The following is a 20,180-nucleotide window of genomic DNA, read 5'->3' on the forward strand; positions in this document are numbered from 1 at the left end:
GAAGTTCTCCTTCACCATGACAGTGAAGGGCCTCACACAGATATGTGCATCCAAGAGGATCTCAAAAACTTCATCGTACTGTTCTTCCTCATGCACTCTACAGTCTTGGTCTTGCAGCTTCCGACTTCTATCTCTTTGGCCCAATGATGGATGTACACTGCGGGAAGTTGTATGTGGATGATGGTGAGGTTATTGATGCAACAAGACATTGGTTCTGAAGTTGACCAATAGAGTGGTGCCATGTGGGCGTATGGCCCTCCCAGTAAGGTGGTGCAAGGGCGTTGTATTGAACAAAGATCATGTTGGAAAATAGGATTTTGTACCCAAAGGAGCTGGGGATATTGGAGTCCTGAATAAAACCAACCTGCTTTCAGGAAAACAAGTGTTGCATTACTTATTGAATGCCCCTCATAATAAATAAATCAAAGGAAATCAAAAGTGGTTGCAGTATCAATCGACAGGCAGAACAAGAAAGGAGAAATAATGCTGGAAGGTACACAGCTGGTAACAGTAGAGCAGTACAGATATTTCAGGTGTGTCATGTCAGTCGGTAACAGGATACAGTGTGAGGTCAATAACATAAATCAAATCTCAGCTCTGTTCTACCACCAAGTTTGGACCCTACTGTGGAATGAATAAGTTCCCTTAAGATAAAAACAGACTGTCCTTTAATCATTCTTTATTCCCATAACAACACATGGGCGAGAAACATGCACAACTACTGAACAGGTTGGCAACACACTGTGAGCTACTGAAATCAAGTGCTTATGAACTGTGGCCCAGAAAACAAGCAAGGATAGGATAAAAAACGAAAAAAAAGGGAATAAACTGAAGTGTACACAGCCTCAAGAGATAAAGTGACAAGGGCCCATTTGAGATGGTTTAGCTGCATCAAACAGATGGATGAGGGAAATATAGCAACATAATGGCTACAAATAGATTTTGATTAGAAGAAACCGGTAGGAAGATCAAGGAAGAGGAGTCAGCTGCCATACAGTCCTGAGGGGAGAATGGTACATGTACAGATACAAACTGACATTGCCTGTGAACCACACCAGGGTATTTGGAGTGAAAAACTGATTATGATAATGATAAAAAGATTAAAAACACTGAGAATGGAACAAAAAGAGAACTGCCCGTATTGGAGAGGGCAAAAGAAGGAATACCTTCTAATTCTCTGCTGTTCAGTCTATCACAGAAGTTATGAAGGAAATTAAAAAAAGTGAATGGATATCACTGGTAAGACTGACTGATTAACATTGAAAGTAAGAAAGAATTACAGAACCTGCCAAATTGGGATGAGCTATCTACAGGGCACAAAATTTGGATTGAGAGTCAGTCAAAGATAGACATAAATAATGAGGAGCAGCACAAAAAGGATAAACAACAAACTTGGCATAAAAAAAATGGGGTCCCCAAATTACAGAAGTGAAGAAATTCTGCTAAATTGTAGGCAAAGTAACATGTGATACGAACAAGGGCAAAGATCGCATTCCACACTCAACTGAATGTAGTGACGTAATTTGGGAATGAAAGTTCAGAGTATGTACGTCACAGCATTGTGTGGAAGTAAATGGTGGGGGGTAAGAAAATTATCTCTCTACCACTGTGTAGAGTGTGTCAACTAAGAGTCATCAGATGTATTTTGATAGCAATTCTTTAAAATCTCACTGTAAACAATTTCTGAGCTGCCATTGTACTGAAATCCCCTCTGCCCCATATAATCTTGAAGAGTATCAACACAGTGCAATGAGGTATAATTATTGACAAGGTCACTATCGTCATCCCCACTTTCAGTAACTATCCTCTTTATCTTGATTATTTGTGTGTTTGTTTTGATTATATTCGTGCATCTTTCCCCCACATTACCCCAAATTACTGAAGTATACTGTACATCCTAATTTCCCCCCTCTATTGCTATGTTCAATATTTGGTGACTTATCACATTCAGGAAAGACTGATTGCAATATTTTCTTGCAAAATTTCAGTGCAGTCATGCTGCAGTCAATGTCAAATTTTGCCGAGACTGACCAAAGTCACTTTTTTGTCGGGGGGCGGGGACAGGACAAAGCTGTATGACTGTATGAGAAATGATTGCAAAGGGTCGGCATGCGACGTACCATGAGGAGACAGGGGGACTTGCAAACATGTCAGACTCTACAGTACATTTGATTTCGTATAAGATCTTAGCTGTTGGATTCCATGAAATTTGGCGAAAGTCAAAAACAGACTCTTATTGATTGCTGTAAGGAAATACCTGTACAATTTGGCCCAAGAAATGTATAATGTGTGCCCAGGATTATAATGGGAGACTAAACTTGCATATGAAAGATGTTTGAAAAACGTGTCATATGTTGCTGCAGGAAAAACTACACTCGTGCTCATAAATTAAGGATAATTGCAGAATGTGGTGGCACATAATGTGGCACTACACAAAACTGGCGCTAATAGCATAGGCACATAGGGAACGCACACGAGACAGATCTGTAAGTCCACAGTATTGGTGATAAGTTGAGAAAACCGTCCCGAAACACATGTGCTACAAAATGCCACTGTTTCCTGCACATGTAGCCCGACATCAATAACGTGTACTGTGTTCTTGACACCAGGCTTTACGGGTTCTCCTGTGACGAGGGGTCAGTGGAATGCATCTTGCAGGTCTCCGGGCGAATAAACCGTGTCTGTTCAGTAATCTGTAGACTGTGTGTCTGGAGGCAACTGATCCAGCGGCTGCAGTAAGGTCCCGAGCGAGGCTACCTGCAGTACTTCGTGGCCGTCTGTGGGCACTGATGGTGAGATATCGGTCTTCTTGTGGTGTTGTACACTGTGGACGTCCCGTACTGCAGTGCCTGGACACATTTCCTGTCTGCTGGAATTGTTGCCGTAATCTCGAGATGACACTTTGTGGCACACGGAGGGCCCGTGCTACGACCTGCTGTGTTTGACCAGCCTCCAGTCGCCCTAGTATACTACCCCTCATAACGTCATCAATATGTGTTCTTTGAGCAATTTTCAACACACAGCCACCATTAGCATGTCTGAAAACGTCTGCACACTTACTCACTGCACCGTACTCTGACATGCACCAACACACCTCTGTGTGTGTGTGGACTGCTGCCAGCGCCACCGTGCATCAACTTCAGGTCAAATGCACCGCATGGTCAAACCCTGAGGCGATTTAAACCCGCAAACTGCCCACCAGAGCGTTGTTTCACCATGTATCAATCAGCATTATTCTTAATTTATGAGCATGAGTGTAGAAGAGAAGTTCTCATAGTGATATGTCATGAAAGAAAATTTTACAATACGAGAGAAGGAAAGTTGCTACTCACCATATAGCGGAGTTGCTGAGTCAGGATAGGCACAATAAAAAGATTCACACAATCATAGCTTTCAGCCATTAAGGCCTTTGTCTTTGTCATGTGATTTACAAGCTAAGCTGCAACCACTGTGCTGCATTCTATGTAGGCACAACCAACAAGTTGTTTGTCCGCGCGCCCGGTTGTGTGTGTGTGGGCGCGCATGTGTGGGTGTGTGTCTGATTTGGAAGACGGCCTTTTGGTCAAAAGTTTACTTGTTGACAGTCTTTTTGTTGTGCCTATCTGCAATGCAACATCTCCACTATATGTTGATTAGGAATGTATCCTTTTCATACTATTGTCATTATTCCATTCTGGATTTTCAATTACAGTAATGGAAATCCTTCTACAGAATAGGAGTTGTCAATGAGAAGTTTTTTTAGTTTGTTTTCAAATTTTATCCGTCAAGACATTTATATTCCTGGGTAATTTATCAGAAATGGTGGTTGCAGCATTGTGCACCCTTTTTGCACTAAAGACAACCATAATGTGGAATAATTTCTGTCATTTTTCCTTCTGCTAGTCTGCTATTGTAATTACATACATTACTGATCTGAACTGTATTAACAAACTTCATGAGGAATAAATATACTGTGAAGCAGTAGTCAGAATGCCCAACTCTTTAAACGTGTGTCTACAGGATGACTGTACTGAGCATAACATATTATTCTTAAAGTACATTTTTTAGCAGTGAAGATGTTGTTTCTCTAAAATGAGATACTTCAGAACATTATTCCATTTGACATTATTGAATGAAAATGTGCAAAATTTTTCGACTCGCCGATTTGTCTCTCCCCGAGATTTGCAATGAATTTAAGTACAAATGTGACTGAAATAAATTGTTTTAGGAGTTCCAAAAGTGCTTTTTCCAGTTTTAAGTTCTCATCAATATGAACACCTAAAATGTTTGAAGTTCTCACTCTGTTTATTATTTCCTTACAGTGTTTTACACTTCTCATTGGTGCAGTACCATGAAATGTGCAGAACTGAATATGTCGTGTCTTTTTAAAACTTGGGGTGTGAGACCATTTGCAGAAAACCAGTCAATGGTACTTTTAAGAGCACTGTTTACCATTTCCTCAGTTGTTGTGTGTATGTGTGGATTGATTACAATATTGGTGTCATCTGCAAAAAGAACTCTGCTTGTGTATATTAGACAGAAGGTTGTTTGCATATGAGGAACAATAGTGGACTGATACAGCCACGGGGAATTCCATATGTGATTCCTCCACAGTCAGTATAATGTCTCTAGACTACATTGGCAGTATTACTATGTACAACTTTCTACATTCTTTTGGTTAGTTATGACGTCGTTCATTCGTTGGCTATACCGTCAGTTCCATAACACTTCAATTTATCTAGGAGAATATTATGATTCACACAGTCAACCAGTGCTATACCTTTTTATTTAATGATTGTGAAATTTAGTGAGTTAACATGTAGATTGCATTCTCAATAGAACAATTCTTCTGAAATCCAAACCGCGATTACCTTTTCAAAAATTGTAGAAAGTGATGTCAGTGGTAAAGCAGATCGGTAGTTATTGACTTAACTTTTGTTGTGGGGGCTTTTAACAATGGCACATTTCAGTCTCTCTGGAAAAATGCCTTGCGTTAGTGATGCATTACGTGTATTATAGGGAACTAATTTTTAGTACTGTATTGGAAACACCATCAAAAACTAAATGAGCTTTTATTTTTGAGAGAATGTGTAATTTTCTTAATTTCAGAAGGAGAAGTTGGTGATACATTCATTTCATTGAGACCTATGAGAGTTGCTTTTCCAACATACTGCTGTGATTTTTCTCTCAAACTGCTTGTCCCTGTTTGTTGGACGAGATGTATCTGCAATGCACGCTTTCATACACAGGTCCATCGACCCTGTTGTGTGTCTGTGGGGCACAACAGTCACACCTTGCAATTGCGAAAGTATCAGTTTGTCTCAGTAGTAATTGTAGTCCAACAAAAATGGTACATGACGGATGAGGTGATCTCTGCATGTCTCTACTATTACGTGCTGTTTTGTTAAGTGGGAGATATGATAATCACATCTTCAAACACACTTTTTTTATCAAAGTGGTACATTTCTGGACATTGACTCCTTAGTAAAACTTTATCTACAAACATCCCTCTGCAAGCCCTAGAAGTTTGTAATGGGAATTGTGGAACAGCCTCTCACACTAGACCCAGTGAGAGGTCAGATGGATTGAGGTAACGAATAAATGCACTTCTCTCAAAACGGCGATGTCTCACTGTAAATCAGATGAAGTGACAAATATATATGGTGGCTGTTGAAAATGTGCCAGACTTTCATTTATAAAATCAATCTTTGCTCACATATAACAATGAAAATAATCAATTATTGATAATATAATGTAAATGGACAGGTAAAAAAAAAAATCTACTCACCAAGTGGCAGCAGGGGAACACACACACACACACACACACACACACACACACACACACACACACACACACACACAAAAGGATTTAATTTTTACAAGCTTTTGGAACCAGTGGCTCCATCTTCTGATGGAAGAGTTGAAGGGGAAGAAAGAGGGATGAAGGGAAAGGACTGGAGAGGTTTAGGGAAAGGGTTAAAATTTAGAAAAGTCACCCATAACCCTGGATCAGAGGAGATCTACCGGACAGAACGAGAAGAAAAGACTGATTGTTGGGGACTGCACTGGATGAGATTTGAAAACCTCGGAGCTTAAAGGTGGAAGGCAGGGTAATATGCAAGACAGGGATTACTATTAAAAAATCATGCACAAGTTAATAAGAGTGAAAAGCTAAGTGCATTGTATGTAAGGCGGTGGGAGGGGGGACAGCGAAAAATAGACAAGGCAGAAAATGAAAGATGTAGAAAACTGCAAGGTGTACAACTTTGCTTCTGCCGTTTTTTTTCCCCAACATTTGAGGCTTTAATGAAACAGATTGCTTACGCATGTATCATTCAAAGAATTTTCCATCGCCGGCCACTACTTTCTCCCATCTTTTGGGCAGTGTATGAATCCTGCATCAAAAAAATTGTTCATCTTTTGAAGCGATCCACAAATCGATCCAATTTGTGACTTCTTCATGAGATTGGAAGTGTTGGTCAGCCAGGCCATGTGCCATTGATCTAAACAGGTGATAGTCAGAGGGAGCAATGTCTGGAGAATACAGCGGGTGTGGTAGGACTTCCCATTTTGACGTTTCCAAGTACGTTGTGACTTCTTTTGCATCACGGGGTCGAGCATTGTCGTGCTGCAAAATCACTTTATCGTGCCTCGCACCATATTGCGGCCGTTTATCTTTTAATGCTCTGCTCAAACACATTGTGTTCAATAAGAAGCACCTGTGATTGTTTCACTTGGTTTTAACACCCCATAGTACACGACGCCGAGCTGGTTCCACCAAATGCAGAGCATGATGTCGGAGCCATGAATATTCGGTTTGGCCGTTGACATGGAAGCATGGCCAGGATATCCCCACAATTTTTTGTGTTTAGGGTTATCGTAATGAACCCATTTTTTGTCCCCGGCCACAATGCGATGCAGAAATCCTTTCTGTTTTTGCCTCTGAAGCAACTGTTCACAAACACACAAACACCATTCAATGTCTCTCAGTTTCAGCTCACACAGGACCTTCTTTCTGAATCGTGCCCATAGCCCTGAGATGTTTTGAAATAGCTTGCTGTGTCGCTCCCACTAATTGTGTCACTTCTTCCGAGTTTGACGCGAGTCTTCACTCAGCAATGTCTCCAATTCTGCATCATCGAAAACATTCTCTCTTCCACCAGTATGCCGGTTTAAGACATTAAAATGACTGTTCTTGAAGCGTTGAAACCACTCACAACATGTTCTTTCACTAATAGTGTTCTTACCGTACATACTTGAGAGCATTCCATAAGACTCAGCCATTGTTTTCTTCATATTGAAACAAAACAGTAACACCTCCCGCAAATGATGAGAACTAGGCTCAGTCAAGAACAAATTTATGATGCAGACACAAATCGACCAATGTTTGAATGGGGTTATGTTGACCGAGGTCCAAGCTAATTGCCTGACGTCTGCGATCTGTTTCTTTCGACTGCTACTTACCGTTGTCGCCACCTATTGGCAAACGGCAGAAGCAGAGTTGTACACCTTGTAACTTGGAGTGAAGAAAGGAGTAGTTACTGTGAATAAATGCCGAGACAGGAGGAATTAATGTAAATTAAGGCCAGGTAAGTGGAGAGAAGTGAGGGCATGTTGTAGTGCTAATTCCCATCTGCAGATTTATGAGAAACTGGTGCCTGGGGGAAGAATCTAGATGGTGCGTGTGCTGAAACAGGCACCAAGGTAATGATTGTCATGTTATAGAGCATGCTCTGCAACAGGATATTCTGTGTTGCCCGTAGACACCCTCTGCCTATGCCCATTCATCGTGACTGATAACTTTGTGGTAGTCATGCCGATGTAAAAGGCTGAGCAATGTTTACATAACACCTGGTATATGATGTGTCATTTCTCAGGTGGCTCTCCCTTTCATAGTATATCTTTGCCAGTTACAGGGCTGGAATAGGTGGTGGCAGGAGCGGGTGGTGTGGTGGTGTTTTAGTGTTTAACGTCCCGTCGACAACGAGGTCATTAGAGATGGAGCGCAAGCTCGGGTTAGGGAAGGATTGGGAAGGAAATCGGCCGTGCTCTTTCAAAGGAACCATCCCGGCATTTGCCTGGAGCGATTTAGGGAAATCACGAAAAACCTAAATCAGGATGGCCGGACGCGCGATTGAACCGTCGTCCTCCCGAATGCGAGTCCAGTGTCTAACCACTGCGCCACCTCGCTCGGTGCAGGAGCGGGCATAGGGCAAGTCTTGCAATGGGTATGGCACGGGGTAGGAGCCATATTGGTGCAGAAAGAGCATAGGGTCTGACAAGGATATTGCGGAGATTGGAGGGCTGTTCTAGGTGTGGTGGAAAAAATCTTGGAGAGAATGGATTTCATTTCAGGGCATGATTTTAGGAAGCCATGGCCTTGTTGAAGTAGCTGATTGAAACATTCAAGACCAGGAAAATACTGGGTGACAAGTAGTGTGCTCCAAACTTGTTTTTTTGGAGAGATTGGCAGTACCAGGATCGGATGTGATGGCCCGGGAAATCTGCTTTTGAACTAGGCTGTTTGGATAATTATGTCAAGTGAAGGCTGAAGCGAGAGTGGTGATGTATTTCTGTAAAGAGTCTGCATCTGAACAGGTAAGTTCGCCTCGAATTCCAAGGCTGTATTGGAGGGAACATTTGACATGGAAAGGATGGCAACTGTCAAAATTTAAGTACTGTTGTTTGTTAGTATGTTTGGTGCAGACGGAAGTGTGTAGCTGGCCTTCAGTGAGAATGAGATCAACATCAAGGAAAGTGGCATGGGATTCGGAATAAGACCATGTGAAATTTAATTGGGAGAAGGTATTTAGAGATTCCAGGAATTTTAACAGGTCGGCCTCACCATGAGTCCATACGTCAAAGGTGTCATTAACTTATGTAAACCAAACCAGGGGCTGAAGACTAATGGATCCCAGGAAAGCGCCCTCCAAGCGACTCATGAAAAGGTTGTCATAGGAAGGAGCCATCCTGGTTTGCATCACCATGCCCCTGATCTGTTTGTATGTCTGCCTCTCAAAGGTGAAGTAATTGTTGTTAAGTGTGAAGTTGATGAAAGTGAGCAAGAAGGGTTCATAGGCTCGGAATCACATGGGCACTGACTGAGAAAATGTTCAACAGCAGATGGACCATGTACGTGGGGTATGTTGGTATAGAGGGCGGTGGCATCAATGGTGACAAGCAAGGTGTGTGGTAGGAATGGGACGGGCACAGATTTCAGATGATCAAGGAAATGGGTGGTTACTTTAATATAGGAGGGAAGTCGTAGTACTATGGTTTGCAGGTGTTTACCAACTAAGGCAGATATACGTTCGGTGGATGCTTTGAAGCCAGCAACTGTGGGATGACCAGGATGATTGGGTTTGTGGATCTTAGGAAGAAGGTAAACAATGGCGGTGCACGGTTTGCGTGAGGTAAGAAGTTCTGTGGAGTGAGGTGTTAGTTCTTGTGAGGGGCCTGAAGTTTTTAGGAGGGACAGCAGGTCAGTTTGAATCACAGCGATGGGATCTTGGTGGCAGATGCTGTATGTGGAGGTGTCGGACAGCTGGCGTAGACCTTCACTAACATAATGATGGAGTCATCAGCCTTTGGGGAATGTAGAACTTGGAGTTTTGCAGAGGACAGAATAGGGTCATGTTGTAGGAACCTGAGGAAAGGTTGTGAAGCAATGCTGGATGTTGTTTGACATTAGTCACCTTCAGCTTCAGCTTCTATACACCTCTGCCAATGCTGCTCCCACTGCTGGAAGCATTGCTAGGAAGCCTTTTTTGGTATGGTACGGTGCTACTACTTCCGAGTTATGCACAGTGTCTTCCTCGTTCTGAAATCTGATCAATTTCAGAGTCTTTCAGTTTAGGGAAAAGCAAAGAGTCACTCATTGCTAGTCAGACAAATAGGGAAACTGCAGCCATGTTATGTTTGGGCAAAAAATTATGAAGTAATTGAGAATGATGAGTGAGTGCATTATGTGGTGAAGATGCCAACTGCCTGCTGCCCCCCCCCCCCCCCCCCCCCCCTCCTCTGGCCCCCACAAGTCTGGATGTTTGTGTCCCACTGCTTCACAAAGGCAATGCGTCACTTCTCAGTATACTCCTTATTGTCACTAGTACCGCCTGGAGGTGCTTGTCAAAAAAGATGTCAGCACAACTTTCACATTGCTGGGGACCTGCCACACTTTTCTGGGTCTCGGGGATGACGGATGCCTCCATTGCAATGACTGGAAACTTGTTTTCGGTCTTACCCGTAAACCAGGTACTCATCACCAGCGATCACGGTGTTAAGGAAGTTAAGATTAATGTTTGCAGGATCCAGCACGTCCTGTGTGAACTCTGGACTCAGTTACTTCTGCTCACGTGTCAGCAACTGGCTCACAAATTTTGCCGAGATCCTCCTGAGGTCAAAATGTTCATTAAAATGGCACGAATGGATCCAATACTAATTTTCATCTCATCTGCAAGTTCTCTGATTGTGTTTCGTGTACTCTGCATCATCGAAGCCCTTGTGTGTTCAATAACCACCTCATTTGTGGATTTTGAGGGTCTACCTGAACATGGTTCACTCTTCACTAATGTTGTTGTTGTTGTTGTTGTTGTTGTCTTCAGTCCTGAGAGTGGTTTGATGCAGCTCTCCATGCTACTCTATCCTGTGCAAGCTACTTCATCTCCCATTACCTACTGCAACCTACATCCTTCTGAATCTGCTTAGTGTATTCATCTCTTGGTCTCCCTCTACGATTTTTACTCTCCACGCTGCCCTCCAATGCTAAATTTGTGATCCCTTGATGCCTCAGGACATGTCCTACCAACCGATCCCTTCTTCTAGTCAAGTAGTGCCACAAACTTCTCTTCTCCCCAATCCTATTCAATACCTCCTCATTAGTTATGTGATCTACCCATCTAATCTTCAGCATCCTTCTGTAGCACCACTTTTTGAAAGCTTTTATTCTCTTCTTGTCCAAACTATTTATTGTCCATGTTTCACTTCCATACATGGCTATACTCCATACAAATACTTTCCGAAATGACTCCCTGACACTTAAATCTATACTCGATGTTAACAAATTTCTTTTCTTCAGAAATGCTTTCCTTGCCATAGCCAGTCTACATTTTATATCCTCTCTACTTCGACCATCATCAGTTATTTTGCTCTCCAAATAGCAAAACTTCTTTACTACTTTAAGTGTCTCATTTCGTAATCTAATTCCCTCAGCATCACCCGACTTAATTCGACTACATTCCATTATCCTCATTTTGCTTTTGTTGATGTTCATTTTATATCCTCGCTTCAATACACTGTCCATTCCGTTTAACTGCTCTTCCAAGTCCTTTGCTGTCTCTGACAGAATTACAATGTCATCGGCGAACCTCAAAGTTTTTATTTCTTCTCCATGGACTTTAATACCTACTCCAAATTTATCTTTTGTTTCCTTTACTGCTTGCTCAATATACAGATTGAATAACATCGGGGAGAGGCTACAACCCTGTCTCACTCCCTTCCCAACCACTGCTTCCCTTTCATGCCCCTTGATTCTTATAACTGTCATCTGGTTTCTGTACAAATTGTAAATAGCTTTTCGCTCCCTGTATTTTACCCCTGCCACCTTTAGAATTTGAAAGAGAGTATTCCAGTCAACGTTGACAAAAGCTTTCTCTAAGTCTACAAATGCCAGAAATGCAGGTTTGCCTTTCCTTAACCTGTCTTCTAAGATAAGTCGTAGAGTCAGTATTGCCTCACGTGTTCCAGCATTTCTGCGGAATCCAAACTGATCTTCACCGGGGTCATCTTCTACCAGTTTTTCCATTCGTCTGTAAATAATTCGCGTTAGTATTTTGCAGCTGTGACTTATTACACTGATAGTTCGGTAATTTTCACACCTGTCAACACCTGCTTTCTTTGGGATTGGAATTATTATATTCTTCTTGAAGTCTGAGGGTATTTTGCCTGTCTCATACATCTTGCTCACCAGATGGTAGAGTTTTGTCAGGACTGGCTCTCCCAACGCCATCAGTAGTTCCAATGGAATGTTGTCTACTCCCGGGGCCTTGTTTCGACTCAGGTCTTTCAGTGCTCTGTCAAACTCTTCACGCAGTATTGTATCTCCCATTTCATCTTTATGTACATTCTCTTCCATTTCCATAATATTGTCCTCAAGTACATAACCCTTGTATAGACCCTCTATATACTCCTTCCACCTTTCTGCTTTCCCTTCTTTGCTTAGAACTGGGTTTCCATCTGAGCTCTTGATATTCATACAAGTGGTTCTCTTTTCTCCAAAGGTCTCTTTAATTTTCCTGTAGGCAGTATCAATCTTACCCCTAGTGAGATAAGCCTCTACATCTTTACATTTGTCCTCTAGCCATCCCTGCTTAGCCATTTTGCACTTCCTGTTGATCTCATTTTTGAGACGTTTGTATTCCCTTTTGCCTGCTTCATTTACTGCATTTTTATATTTTCTCCTTTCATTAATTAAATTCAATATTTCTTCTGTTACCCAAGTATTTCTACTAGCCCTCGTCTTTTTACCTACTTGATCCTCTGCTGCCTTCACTACTTCATCCGTCAGAGCTACCCATTCTTCTTCTACTGTATTTCTTTCCCCCATTCCTGTCAATTGTTCCCTTATGCTCTCCCTGAAACTCTGTACAACTCCTGGTTTAGTCAGTTTATCCAGGTCCCATCTCCTTAAATTCCCACCTTTTTGCAGTTTCTTCAGTTTTAATCTACAGTTCATAACCAATAGATTGTGGTCAGAGTCCACATCTGCCCCTGGAAATGTCTTACAATTTAAAACCTGGTTCCTAAATCTCTGTTTTACCATTATATAATCTATCTGATACCTTCTAGTATCTCCAGGATTCTTCCATGTATACAACCTTCTTTTATGATTCTTGAAACAAGTGTTAGTAATGATTAAGTTATGCTCTATTTCCTTCTCTCCCTTTTCCTACTCTCGTATTTCCAGTCACCCATGACTATTAAATTTTCGTCTCCCTTCACTACCTGAATAATTTCTTTTCTCTCATCATACATTTCACCAATTTCTTCATCATCTGCAGAGCTACTTGGCATATAAACTTGTACTACTGTAGTAGGCATGGGCTTCGTGTCTATCTTGGCCACAATAATGCGTTCACTATGCTGTTGGTAGTAGCTTATCCGCACTCCTATTTTTTTTATTCATTATTAAACCTACTCCTGCATTACCCCTATTTGATTTTGTATTTATAACCCTGTATTCACCTGACCAAAAGTCTTGTTCCTCCTGCCACCGAACTTCACTAATTCCCACTATATCTAACTGTAACCTATCCATTTCCTTTTTTAAATTTTGTAACCTACCTGCCCGATTAAGGGATCTGACATTCCACGCTGCGATCCGTAGAACGCGTTTTCTTTCTCCTGATAACGACGTCCTCCTGAGTATTCCCCGCCCAGAGATCTGAATGGGGGACTATTTTACCTCCGAAATATTTTACCCAAGAGGACGCCATCATCATTTAACCATACAGTAAAGCTACATGCCCTCGGGAAAAATTACGGCTGTAGTTTCCCCTTGCTTTCAGCCGTTCGCAGTATCAGCACAGCAAGGCCGTTTTGCTTATGTTACAAGGCCAGATCAGTCAATCATCCAGACTGTTGCCCCTGCAACTACTGAAAAGGCTGCTGTCCCTCTTCAGGAACCACACGTTTGTCTGGCCTCTCAACAGATACCCCTCTGTTGTGGTTGCACCTAATGTACGGCCATCTGTATCGCTGAGGCACGCAAGCCTCCCCACGAACGGCAAGGTCCATGGTTCATGGGGGTAGTCTTCACTAATAAGTAACCATATTTGAACCAGCTGCACTACTCCTTTATCTGTGTGGTGTGCATTGCTTCATCCCCAAACACTTGTAGAATCTGACGGATTGTTTCAAATTGTGTATTGTTAAAAATTTGATACTGTTGTTCCACTTTTTCTGTCATCTTGTGCACAACACAAAATCCGACAACTACAACTTACACGTGTTTACTTGTCAATGGCTAGGCAGTGACTGGTTGTTTCTACAATCATGAAAAAATTAGGCATGTACATTACGTAATAGAAAAATAAGGTTCTATAGCAGAGCCCCCACAACAACTGTCACCTCCTCCTGTTTGCACAGGTAGGGTAGTTATTTTGTGTGCATTCTTCTCATGTCAGAGCAAAAAACGTTTTCAGAATTGGTTTAAACTGATACAAAAGTGTGTAAATTTTAGAGGCAAATATTTTGAAAAACAGTGGAACAGTTTGTACCAAAAGCTGTTACTCTTTCATTGATTTTGTTATCCGAGCGGAGGCTCGGCTGTACAGAACCTGCCATGTGCTGAGGCTACTTCGCCTTGTTTTCCAGGTTTCTCCACAGAATCACAGGATGCTGGTGCACGGGCGCCATCTCTGCCTAGGGACCCGTCACTGACTATACTGCCGACCGACAAGTTCGGCGAGAATGAGGTGCGCGACTTGGTCAGCCTCGGTTTCACCAGAGAACAGGTGAGCAGTGCTGGCGGTTGCTCTCTGCTAAAATAGGGAGGAAAATTTCCATTTCCCCTGTCTCTCACTAAAATCTGTAATCTCCCCCACCCCTCCCCTCCCACCCCCTGCTCCTTTTGATGTGGTTCGGCACAGGTCCCTCCCTTGTGCCGACCTCTTCATCTCGGTGTAGCATTTACACTTACATCCTCAATTATTTGTTGGATACCTTCAAATTCGTGTCCTCCACTATGGTTTTTGCCCTCTACAACTCCATCTAGTACCATGCAAGTTATTTTGTAATATCTTAATACATGTTCTGTTGTCCTATAACTTCTTCCTGTCAGTGTTTCCCATGAGTTCCTCTGCTTGATGATTCTGTGGGGAATGTACTCCTTTCTTATGTTGTCAGTTTACTTAATTCTGAACATCCTTCCGTATGCAAAGCAAATAGAAGAGGAAGTGCACTGATTCCCGTAGTAAAGTGGTTCCACTGTGAGATGTCAGTTGCTCCGCTTGTAACCCGTGGAAATTCGTGTTACTATGACAGAAGCAGCACACGGACTTAACATTGTGGATAGGATTGAGCCTCAGTGAAGTTATGTGGAAGACACAGGGTTTCCTTAATTGTGTTTACTGTTCCAAAATTCAGTCACAGTTCTTTTGTTGCAAAACTTAGATAACATCTGCATTTGTCATACATATGATGTCAAAGAAAATTCATATTTATGTTCAATTTCCACAGAGAGGTTTTACAAAAATTTAAACACATTGTAACTCGTCCAAGTTGAGGGCGTTTATTACTGATGGGTGATCATTGCAACTCAGAGAGTTTGCTGTCAGGAGGAAACGAGACCTCTTTCCAGTAAGTATTGAGGTATGCTTAAGTTACTACTAGTGGTTACCCTTAGAGGCTGGAGAGTTCTTTCGGAAGCAAAGCTGTTACTTTTATCGGTGAGAATGCTTCTCCATTTTTGTGAGCTTCTGTGTTTTTGCACGAGGCTTGGCAGCCGTACGTGATGGATCTCCCCCTCGCTTCGCCCGCCACGTGTGAGCTGCGCTCGGTGATCCGTTTCCTGTCTGCAAAAAACATTGCACTGGCAGAAATTCATTCCCAGCTATGCGAAATGTATGGAGACAAATGTAAGAGCATGCAACACGTGCGCAAATGGTGCAGACAGTCCAAGAAGGTGTACTAACATCCACGATGAGGAGCGTTCCGGACGGCCATCTATTTCAGACAAAACAACAGCAAAAGTGGAGGCAGCGGTGGTCTCAGATCGAAGAGTGACGGTTCGTGAGCTCTCTGAAATGTTCCCCGATGTCATCAAAACCTCTATTGACAAGATTTTGACGGAGCATCTAGCATATGCTAAGGTTTGTGTGAGGTGGATTCTAAGAATGTTGGCCAAAGACCACAAACGTCAACGCGTTGAAGCGGCCCAATAACTTCAAGATCACGGAACTCGTGGCGAGGGATACCTCGACTCCATCATCACTGCAGACGAGACTTGGGTGCACCACCGCACACCCGAAACCAAAGAACAGTCCAAACAATGGAAGCACCCAGAGTTGCCGAGATCGCGTAAATTCAAACAAACACCAAGTGTCGGCAAAGTGATGGCAGCAGCGTTTTGGGACAGGAAGGGGGTATTGTTGTGCAAGTTCTTGCTCACCGGTACAACAATCATCGCTGCTGGGTACTGTGAGGCACTGCAAAAATTGCGCCGTGCAATTCAAAACAAGAGGAGGGGTGTGCTGTCCGAGGGGGTGCGTTTTCATCAGGATAATGCTCGACCACACACCGCTAAAGCCACAGACGAGCTCATCGCAAAATTCGGATGGGGTATTGTCAAACACCCACCCTACAGCCCGGACTTAGCCCCGAGTGACTACCATCTCTTCCCTGACATGAAGAAACATTTGCGTGGAACGCATTTTGGCGACAGAGAAGAGCTGGAAGAAGCGTTTCTCAGGTATCTCCGCGGCTCGGTGGCAGATTTTTTTGACTCGGGCATTCAAAAGCTCGTACACCGCATGCAAAAATGTATTGACCTCAGTGGCGACTATGTAGAAAAATAGGTTGAAGTCTGAACTTTCCAAAAATGTATGCAATCATGAAATAAAAATGTTTACACTATGAAAAAAAAATAATTTTTTTTAAATTGGGAACCTTATTTTATGGACACCACTCGTACAGTGCATCACTACGAAAATGAAAGTGCGTCAAAAAAGTAGTTCATCTGTCTAATGAATGATCCCGTTGATTTGCTGCCTTCAAATCATACTGTTTTAAATTTCCGTAACAATTTCGTGTCATTGGCTACGAAGTTACTGCAGGGCTAATTTTACGTTCATGCATTGAAATGACATCGGATTCAAGTGAGTGGAAGTTAACTTTTGGCAAACTTTCAATCTGGCGAATTCTGGGGAAGTATCTTCTCAATAAAAATTGTATTTGACAATGAACATCAGTTTTATCACGTCAACTGTTTCTTATTCAGTTTATGGCATGAAAAGTGTCTGAAAATGCTCATATTCTTCTGGTTTCATCAACTGTGTTTGGTATAAAGAAAGTAACTGTTATGCTAGTAATGTAGGAATTACTTTTTATTTAAGAATTATTTTTTGTTCAGTTGAGTGCCATAAGCAGCAAGTCTCGTTCCAGCTGGCTCTAACTTAGTAATCACTTGAATTAACATATACGAGACATCGCCAGGAGTGGCATTGTGACTTGCGTACACAGCAATACGGTGAATACAGTTATGCAGTACAGCAACAAACATGAACACCAGAGCATGATTTGCAAGGTTATTATTACATTCGTCTGGAGTATAATCCTATAAATTTACTAAATAGTCAATCTTCAGCAAAGTGTTGTCGAAATGTAGCTTTTCTTGGAGCTTCACTTCATCAAAAATCAGCACACCATAGTTTTCATCTTGTTCTTCCCGAAAATGAGTCTCAATTCCATATGAGCATTTGAGTTCATTTACCAAATTTTGGAGGTGTGTTTCAGAAATTTGTGGCAACAATCTGTGCTTCAAAGAACTTCTGTATCTGTTGGGCTACTTAATTTTTAAGAGCACCCTGTCCACAAGAATCTCGTTATCATATCGCATAATGCATTCTCTTGGTTTTAAATTAGCATTTCTTTAACATAGTGGCAACTATGAATTTCTGTTTGTTACTGAATTTACAATGATGAGACATTTGACAGAGCTGTCTTATGCTTTTTATCTGAGAGTTTCTTTTGCAGGTGATTGATTTCCACATTTTCTGGTCTTAATTTATTTTGTAATCACACAATTTCCAGTTTCTTGCGCTTCAGTATTGTTTTAATGTAATTACTGCTGCTCCATTCCATGCCAGTCCATTACCTGCATTTTCCTCAAAGAAGAAAAACTCTTGCAACTGCGTCTCATTTCCATCTTCTTCTCACAGCTTCTCTTTTGCGAGTGTTTTACTGGTGATTTTCTTCTGTATAATATTTTTGATAAATATTTCAGTAAACTAGGAAACAAAGGAGGAACCACTGAACCACTCCTGCTTTAAGAGACCACCCTTGTCTTGGAATTTCAAGTTGTTTACCAATAATAAACAAGTCTGCTTTTGTTGTTCCTCAGCAAAATGTGAATCACCCACAAAATAACTGAGAGTCTTATCCCTGTCTTTCCAAGGAATTGTTCTTCTTCTCCTCTCTCTCTCTCTCTCTCTCTCTCTCTCTCTCTCTCTCTCTCTCTCTCTTTTTCTTTAAGGCCTAGAAATATTTACCATTAATTTCTCTGCAGCCAAATCTGTATGCTGGAACAAAAAAGTGAATAATATTTTTCATTCTTTTTCTTCTAGCTACACCGGTAATTATAACTGTTAATACTTATTTATCACTGCAGTCTTCAGCTCTTCAAAGGTCACTCACAACAACATAAACAAACTCACAAAATAAGTGTAGACAGAAGCAAGAGACACAGACTGATTACACATCGACCTGAGTCCCAAACGACAGTGCTGCTCTTAATTCTCAAGCATGGCACCTTTCTTATGCTGCTTGTGTTAACATGCAGGGAATCAGCAGACTTTCTGTTCTACTCACTCTGTAAAATGTCAGATGCTGTTAGCTGTTGTTTGAAACATGGAGTTCATTTATTAGGTCTGCAACTTTGCTCCCACCCTTTTTCTTGAAGTTTGAGGCTTTATTGTGAAACACTTACTACAAAACATTTACTAATCAAATTTGTTTATGATGGTATTCTTCTCTCTCTTGGGTCCACACCTTCCCTGCCTTCATCTTAAGCTTGTCCTGGAAACTATTGACCAGATCATGCTCTTGGACGTTGGGAGAAATTTCCAGTTGCCATATATCTTTTTCAACTTCTGTGAACCCCACGCCCTTTTGGTTTTCTTCTCTTGAAAGGAGCTGATTATCCTTTTAGACATCCTTCTTTGTATCATTTATGTCACTTACCTTCTCTGTGTGCTTACATAGTTTGTGGCTGTGATACCTTCTGTTCTTGCTCTTTCCTTTCATGGGGCCCAGGATTTTTCTCAAAATCTTTTCTTTCTTTGGCCTCAGGTTTCTCTGTAAGACCTTTCTTGTTCGTTGTAATTCTCTCTGCCTCATATAAGGCTTCCAGTCAAATAACAGTGCAGTACTGTCTAATTTTGGCATTTGGGAATATCAGTCTCTTACCGTAGATGCCTTTAGTTAGTTGGTAGGCCATTTCCATTTTGTTAATGCATGTCACAAAGGCTTCTTGCTCTGATAAAATGTATCTTCTCAGAGGAGGATTCACAGTGCCTTCCATTTAAGCTGTTATGCAGCTGTATCTGTTGAGATAAATAGATCATCTCTGAAGGCTATACAGGTAACTGTAAGATTCACATAGATGTAGCCTATAATTTCATCAGGCAGATCGCATTTTGCGAAACACACACAAGTGTGTACTCAGTGTCTTGGTTTCTGGGTAATTAAAACTTTGCAGTTCATTTTCTGATGTTATTGGTTGAATCACACCAATTAAAAAAACAATAGATTGAGGACTTGAAACAAGTGTTACTGTCAGAAAGTCTTTAGGTACAGGGAGAGCTCGTGCAAGATAACTTGGTCCGTGCACCGAAACACATCCTTATTCCCAGCACTGGGTGACCCATCCCTCTGTGCTGGAGGGGTGGCCGCTGCAGTTTGCTGTTGCCTATTGAGCTGTAAGTTTCGTCCATTACAAACAAAACACTCTCTCTCCGCCTCGACTACACTGTAGAGATGAGCCGTGTGCCCCCTAGCTGCACTGAAACCTTTTTCAATTAATTTTAAAGAAACTACTTGGTGAAAAACAATTATTCTCTTTGCATTTCATAGCCTCCTTGTCAGCTTTATCAGCTTCGTGATCAAGTGCCCATCATTTCTTTAATGTTCATAGTTGTTCTGATATTTCTGTGTTGAGTAAGGTACTGAATGAAATTCACATACTTTGCAGTGAAAAATAGACGTTTCTATGACTTTGTTTTTGGTGGATGTTAGATCATACACTGCTGCAATGGAAATGTACGTACCATATTCATTTTGTCTTTAAATGCTAGAGATCTGTATTCAGTCTCAAGAAAATTGACTGTATTTACTGCACTAACTTCTGGTTGCACCTTCAAAGGATAGAGGAAAGGGAAACATTCGTAACATCCCTCCTATCTCATTAACAGTTCAAGATATCAAAACAG

At 41.7% G+C, this 20,180-nt stretch overlaps 1 protein-coding gene across 1 annotated transcript in view; it reads left to right on the forward strand.

The window, feature by feature from the left end:
- LOC126108684 (protein DDI1 homolog 2-like) overlaps positions 1-20,180 on the forward strand; it is a 152,272-nt gene that overhangs the window by 123,485 nt on the left and 8,607 nt on the right. Inside the window, exon 7 of the mRNA XM_049914003.1 lies at positions 14,350-14,489. Within this exon, the coding sequence (XP_049769960.1) occupies positions 14,350-14,489 (140 nt within the window). The remainder of the gene's footprint in view (positions 1-14,349; positions 14,490-20,180) is intronic.

This window comes from Schistocerca cancellata, chromosome 11, assembly GCF_023864275.1.
Source record: "Schistocerca cancellata isolate TAMUIC-IGC-003103 chromosome 11, iqSchCanc2.1, whole genome shotgun sequence".
Lineage (NCBI taxonomy): Eukaryota > Metazoa > Arthropoda > Insecta > Orthoptera > Acrididae > Schistocerca > Schistocerca cancellata.